General features: G+C 37.1%; 1 protein-coding gene across 3 annotated transcripts in view; it reads left to right on the forward strand.

Moving 5' to 3' along the window:
• ODR4 (odr-4 GPCR localization factor homolog) overlaps nt 1-7171 on the forward strand; it is a 36943-nt gene that overhangs the window by 6988 nt on the left and 22784 nt on the right. For all 3 annotated transcript variants that reach the window (XM_019635501.1, XM_019635500.1, XM_019635502.1), the window contains exons 5-9: nt 1163-1258; nt 3692-3798; nt 4841-4877; nt 5629-5769; nt 6544-6639. In XM_019635501.1, coding sequence (XP_019491046.1) covers nt 1163-1258; nt 3692-3798; nt 4841-4877; nt 5629-5769; nt 6544-6639 — 477 coding nt within the window. The remainder of the gene's footprint in view (nt 1-1162; nt 1259-3691; nt 3799-4840; nt 4878-5628; nt 5770-6543; nt 6640-7171) is intronic.

Consider the following 7171-nt stretch of genomic DNA (forward strand, 5'->3'; position numbering starts at 1 on the left):
ACTCTTTTCTCTGAATAGAGATGGTGGAAAGAAATCCATGTGTCATTAAAAACTAACCACAATCACGTGAAGGGAAATGACATATTATGGAGGACAAACTGGTAGTATGTATCAAAAAACCTTAAACTTCTTAACCTAGTAATCCATCTCAAGAGAATTATCCTAAGCAAATAATGCTATGAACACTGAAAGACTTGCTAGGATTTTTAACCAATATTATTTTAGAGTAAAGAGAAATTAGAAATAACATAAATGCTTAATATACTTATCAATAAATAGGCTTTAACAATGGAGGTAAAGCTACACGATAGGAAACAGTGGAATTTCAAGTCAGATATCCCCTGTTCAAATTCCTGGCTCTGGTATTCCGCTAAATATTGTAGGAAGTACAGTTAGTTAAAATTATTTCTTCCCTTAAGGAGCTCCCAGACCAACAGGTACGGGGCCCCAGCGACTATAATCCAGGCTCGTGTGATAAGCTCCATGGGAAAATGGCACTCAAGTCCTACAGCAGTTGGGAGATCAAAGGATCAGGGAAGGCAGATTCCGCAAGCTGACTGAAGTGTTCCACAGAGGCCAGGCTTGTAGAAGCAGAAGAGAAAGCCAGTTCAGGTTAAGGGAACAGCCTGAGTCAATCTCGAGAGTTAGAAAGCCTAGACGTATGTACGGAGAACAATGAGGCCTCTTTGACGGATACTGGAATATCTCAGAGAGAGCAGTGTCAAATGAGACTCTGAGGATCAGATTAGCCAGATTTTAGAAATACTAATCTAAGACAAAATTGATATTTTGTGTGGCTGATAGTGGAGGCCACTGAAAAAATTTTAGAAGATATTTCACTCTTTGATCTCATGAAATAGGGGTTTGTAGATTGACGTAGCTAAAGGGTGTCATCATTAAATGGTTTTATTTGTAAGGTAATTTTAGGGTAAAAAGTTCAGGACACTCTGGGAAGACTGTGTAGATAAACACACGCCATGCTCTTGGTTGTCATCCATTTCTCAGTATTTTAACCGGTTTTTCAAAGTCCCTGCCTCAGTGCTGTGTGTGTAGTTGGTGCTCAGTAGGCATTTGCTGATTTAATATTTAGCTTCTCAAACACAAAGGTTCACATATAATGCCAAATGCTTATGTTAGCTAATACTATATTTCTATTTTTTAGGTATCCAGAATGCTACCAGGGGGACTTTTAGTTCTTGGGGTATTCATTATTGCAACTTTAGAAATGGGAAATGATTTTCAAAATGCCCTGCGCAGAGTAAGTCTGAAATACCAAAATTTTTAATGTGATCAAAGATATATCTTATTTTAATTGATTATACATATACATAAAGTAATCCTAGGCATAATTAGATGAGTGTTGCATAATACTTTACTCTGAGAATATGTTGAAATATCTTTTTCCACTAGGTTGCTTGGCATCTTATGTGTAATAAATGCCAGTGCTTGTATTTTCAGTCAAAGCTAGTTATTTTTAAATAGTTTTTACTTTAAAGATCAGTTTTTACAGTTATGAAACAAGTTATAACGATTTCACTGGTTGTACAATAGTGGTATTCTGCTGGACCTTCCATTGAGTTCCAAGTGATTGCTGTAATGTGAAATAACTAATAGGTTTTACAGTTCTTCACCTGTTCAGTTCTCTCAAGATTCTGAGAGTAAAACGTAAAGTAACAACAATCAGGTACTTATTCCTTATTCCTGGACAGAGTATCATAGATCCCATTTTTTGTTGTTGTTGTTTTATTCCTACGTCAGTGAATTGGGTGACATAGCCTAGAAGTAAGCATGAAAGTCCACAAGCTGTTTCCCCTTAAGCCCAAACCCAAAGCAAAGTCTACAGTCAGCTTTCATCTCTCTTAGTATTCAGGGTCCAAGTGAGCCTTTAAAAACGTTATGTCCCACCCCAAGGGAGAGGGTGACCCTATAATCTTAAGAAGTGCAAACCCCCACAGAATCCCAGAATAACTTTTTCTAGTAAAAAAGTGTGCAGCTAAGAATCCCAGATGCTACGGCTTCTTCCAGCTTTCTAACCTTTCCTATCAAATGTCCCACCCTCAAACCTTTAATATTTGCACCAAGGGAGTAAGGGAAGAAAATGGGGATATTTCCCTCCCCTGGCAAGTTATTCAACCTTCTGCCATCTTTTCCATTTAAATAAATGTACATTTCACAGTTGTTCATCCTCCTTGATATTTTGAAATGTAATCTAAATTTTTACATATTTAATAGCTTTGGTTGTGCATCTTTTTGTGGTTGGTGCTGGATTGAATGGGGTGAATATGGGCTCAGTGCTAGAGAGGTACAGTCAGGTTTTCCTTCCTTTGCTTTTGTGTCTTCTGTTCACAAGAAGCATATAAGACTTTTTTTTTTTTTTAAGATTTTTATTGGGGAATTGGGGAATGGGAACAGTGCTAGGGAATTGGGGGAAGGGGAACAGAGAAGTTGCTGTCGTTTTGTTCTTCAATCTAGTTGTGGAGGATGTTGCTTCACTGGCCCAAGTTGGCACCATCATTGCGCTCATCTCTGGCGAGGCAGATCAGTCGCCAGCTTCTGGACGGCCGCTCACTGCGGCTGCTGGCCGCTCACGCTGGCTGCTGGCTACACACGGTAGCCCATGGCAACCCACTGCCACAGGGGCTGCAGCCTACGCCGTCGCCGGCGACTCACGGGCAGCCCAGCTCCAGGTCGAGCTGTTGTTCAGCATCTTAGCTGTGGAGGGCAGTGTCACTGGCCCTCATATGTGGGATCCGAACCGGGGCCCTCTGGCATCCGAACCGGGGCCCTCTGGCATCCCAAGCGAGTTCTTAACCATCGCGCCACTCGGCCGGCCCAAGACTTTATAGAAGCATGTAAGACTTTACAAATTCTGTGTTAATTATTGAGTTTTAATTATCTTTGGCTCCCATGGCCTGTGTTGAGGGACATGATAAGAAATAACCTTGTAAAACTTGTCAGTGTCTCCTATAAGGTTATTGCTAAGAACTTTGTTATAGTATGTAATATTGTCTTTGAAGAAATTTCTTTTGATATCATTATGAAGAAAGTTGTGTCTCTCCTGATTAGTTGTTTGTTTTCAGCTTAAGGACCATGTGAATTAGGTGACAGATTGGGTTTCTCTGTGCACATTATTGTTAGAAAGCTTAGAGCCAAATTTATGGCTCCTCTCCCCATATCTAGTACGCATTCTTATAATTCTTATTTCTGTCATGCATTTATGTCACTATTTCTGATTTTTTTCACTTTTAATTTATGTTAATGCTAAATTTTATATGTTCTTATGTATTTCCTTATATCTTTTGTGAGTTTAAGAAGTGCTAAATGGATGACATGCTCCATTTTTGCAAATTACAAATCACTTGTCATTTCTCATTTTAATTAAAATAAAGTGTTTGTTGTACACTTCACCTAAATGTTAATTGACAAAATTAATTTTTCATGTCCAATTAATTGATTCTTAATGACAGTGAATTATATTTTTCTGTTTAAAACCCAATTTTTATATTTTCCTAAAAATGAAACCCAAGTGGTTAATAATTAGTTTGACTCTTTCTTTTGAAGAAAAATTTAATGATAGAATCATGGAACTTTAAAGCTAGATGGGGGATTCGGGATATTATAATTGTCCTTTTGTGCACTCACTTTTCTTGTTAAATTTTGCATTCGATTGGTGTATGTTTTCCTCTTTCAGCTAGTATTTGCTGTGGAAAAAGCTATGAATAAAAAGAGACTGTGGAATTTCACAGAGGAGGAAGTCTCCGAACGAGTGACGCTTCACATTTGCTCTTCTACAAAAAAGTATCTTTTTTTTAGGTGTTTATGTTTTAAAGCATTCAATACCAAAATAATGTTCCTGCAAGTTTTTCCCCAAACATTTATTTAAATCATTTAAAAAATAGGGATGGTTTGTACGTTTTCCTAATAACACATAATTAGGACTGCCAATAATAACAGTAGTAATAATGGTTGTTAATCATGTGTCAAGGTTGAAAAGGGTTTGAGAGAGAAGGGTTTGAGAGAGGTGGCAAGAACCAGGGATTCTGAACTCTATCAGCTGTCGACCCCTGTACACTGAAGCACAATAGGTCCCCTATAGAAAGGCAGACGCCCAACTGACAGCTTAGGCAAAGTAATACTTTTATTATGTTAAATTTTCACCTCCAGCTGCTGTAGATAAAATATTCAGTTCAAAGCACAGGTGCATGGAGCTGGACGGTTAGGACATCCAAGAAATTTTTATGTCTGTGGCCCAGATTAAGTGACACCAAAGGCCTGTTATAAGGCCAACTTAGCTTCTTTCCTCTACAGCTTGCCAGAGCGAGTGCCTCCCAAGCAAGAGGCAGCCTCTCTGGGGGAGTGAAGCAATGCAAGGGTCCAATGAATTAGGACTTGCAGAAGACAGAATTCAAAAAGGGACCATTCCTGTAGAAGCTGGGCTTTTAACTTCCTCAGTATTTAAGTAGAGTGTTATATACACATGACCTTTGACCCAATAAACATTCTCAAGCTAGACGCCATCCAAAGCAGCACTCCCATTTATTATCGAGGGTGTATATTTGAGGAAAGTTTTGCAGGTGCTTCATTCTATTCCTGTGATTAGCAGGATTTATAAGCAGTGGGAAATAGTTTAAAGCTCCACAGTACTATGATCAGAGCAGTTTACATATATATATTTCTGCAAAGACATACATATATGTGTGTATATATCTTTGTATAAAGTGTGATGATTTGGTAAAAACTCTTGGATGCATGCACTTTATTTTTATTTTTGATTGTTTATTTTCTTTTGATTTTCAAGAATTCTTTTCTTTTTGGTCATTTCTGTCCTTAATTATTAAAGAATACTCTGTCGAACTTATGATATCCATGATCCAAAGGTAAGAAAAATTGCTCCTTCAAGATTTTTCTGTGTTGCAAACTTTTTAAAATAAAATTCAATTCTTTATTTAGGTTGAATAGTTTTCAATGCTATCGCTTGCTATTGATGTCCACACTACCTGTAGTTTTTTATTTTGAAATACGGTTAATTTCCTTACAGGCAAGGAAAATTTATGGTTTTTTTTAATTGTTAAAATATTTTTGTTAAGCTCCCCCGGCCTCGTTTATGTGTTTAGTATTGTATTGGAGAGGCTGCTGGTAAGAGTGTATGGGCTTTTGGTAACTGCACTGCCTAGTAAGCAAGCTACCTATACTCAGCAGAATCCATACCCACATTTACTAAGGTGTCTGAAAGTAATGTGAAAAAGTAACATGGCTGTATTCTGTCAGCAAGTATAGGACAGAAAGGAGAACATCTGGTAGTCACTAGGTGATTATTTGCTTCATATCATAAGCTCCAGATGAGAACCAGAGGACATGTCAATTCTAAACATGGACTATGTGATCCTTTTTCAGCCTACTGCTGGGGAAAGGAGTTGCCAAATTCAGTCTCCTGAAGATTACTGAACTTACGTGCATGCTTTATTTGTATTTAGTGCTAACCTGTTACCCTTTGATGAAAGAATTTGGCCAAATATGTTACCTCTCAGCTTGTATGAGTTATTAGGTTGTACATATTATGTTTTACTGATCCATGTATTTTACCTAAGTCACACGTTTTATGTTTTTGTCTCCCTTTCTTTGCTGAAGAGTTCTGCAAAACCAGCAGATTGGAAGTATCAAAGCGGACTATTAACTTCCTGGCTTTCTTTAGAGTGTACAGTTCATATTAATATTCATATCCCACTGTCTACTACTTCTGCCAGCTATACTCTGGAGAAAAATACAAAGGTACCAGGGTAAAATGAATTTTCTTTACTGATTTCTGGATAGGTAATGTGCTTTTATTCTATTTAAATATTTATTTCATAATTCTCAATTATGATATTGTTATGGGTAACTAATTTAATACCCCAGCCCGATTAGAAATTTAGAGGTGGGACAATGTCATAATACTAAAATATTTAGCATAATAGGTGCACCATAAATATTTGTTAATTACCATGTAGTTATATAGATTATTAAATATAGTTATGTAAAATATAATTAGGTAAGAAGATACACGGTTTGGTCTTTTTACTTTCTCTTGGTCTTTAGTTTTGCTTTCCCTTTTCTAGTCCGTTTTTAAAATTTCTATGCCATTCTTTTCTCCATATCTCATTTCTCTTTTCTCCTGTTGAAGGAGGCAAATGGAGCTTGCTTATTTTCCCTCATTACTGTTTTATATATTTGTTTGGCACTCCTTCCCTTTTTCACATTTTTTTAAAGATAATGGATATTACTGAATTTTATTTGACTGTGGTCATATAGTTTTAAGCCTTCTAAGTCTGTGCTGTGAATGCTAGTTTGGGATAAAGGTTAGAAAAACTATTATTAAGTATGGGTAAGGTGCCAAAAATTGGGGATACACTTTTTTCATTGTTTATGAGACTGAGTTTAAATATCACATTACTGATACTTAGAGATTTTTACTATTTTAGTGTATTAGGTGGAAAAGGAGACTCTAGGGAGTCTAATTGAGATGGTTTTATATCTGAAATCTATCCATGTTGTGCTGCTTTTAAGAATGGACTTGCACGCTGGGCCAAACAAATTGAGGATGGTGTTTATTTGATTAATGGACAAGTTAAAGCTGAAGATGGTGACCTACTAGAAGGACAGGTGAGTAAGAGAAAATTATCTTACTTAAGAAATTATTTGTGCTTAAGGAAATATAAAAGATGACTTTTCTTTAGTTCTTTGATCCTTGCCTTCATGAAAACAGTTTTCATGTACTTATTTCTAAAGTCTTTTAAAGTAAAGGGCAAATGTTTTTCTCAGAAAATGATACAAGATTATTTCTGAAATAATTGGAACACTGAAACCTGAAGAAGAGTATGCCATCTAAATTCCATCTAATTTCTAAATTGTAAACTGCTTACTTAAAATGAAAGGCACGTGCTCTGCCCTGACAGCAGTTTAAAGACTGAGTTTGGCCATTTTACAGGAGGGAGTCTATACAGGCTTCTAAAATAGCTTTGATCTGAAGAGAAACAATGGTGATCTCTCCTTTTAAAGCAAGGGTGAATGAACTTTACGTAAAAAACCAAATGGGGGGCCAGCCGAGTGGCGCGATGGTTAAGAGCTGGCTTGGGATGCCAGAGGGCCCCGGTTCGGATCCCACATATGAGGGCCAGTGACACTGCCCTCCACA

Source organism: Hipposideros armiger, unplaced genomic scaffold, assembly GCF_001890085.2.
Source record: "Hipposideros armiger isolate ML-2016 unplaced genomic scaffold, ASM189008v1 scaffold_22, whole genome shotgun sequence".
Classification (NCBI taxonomy): domain Eukaryota; kingdom Metazoa; phylum Chordata; class Mammalia; order Chiroptera; family Hipposideridae; genus Hipposideros; species Hipposideros armiger.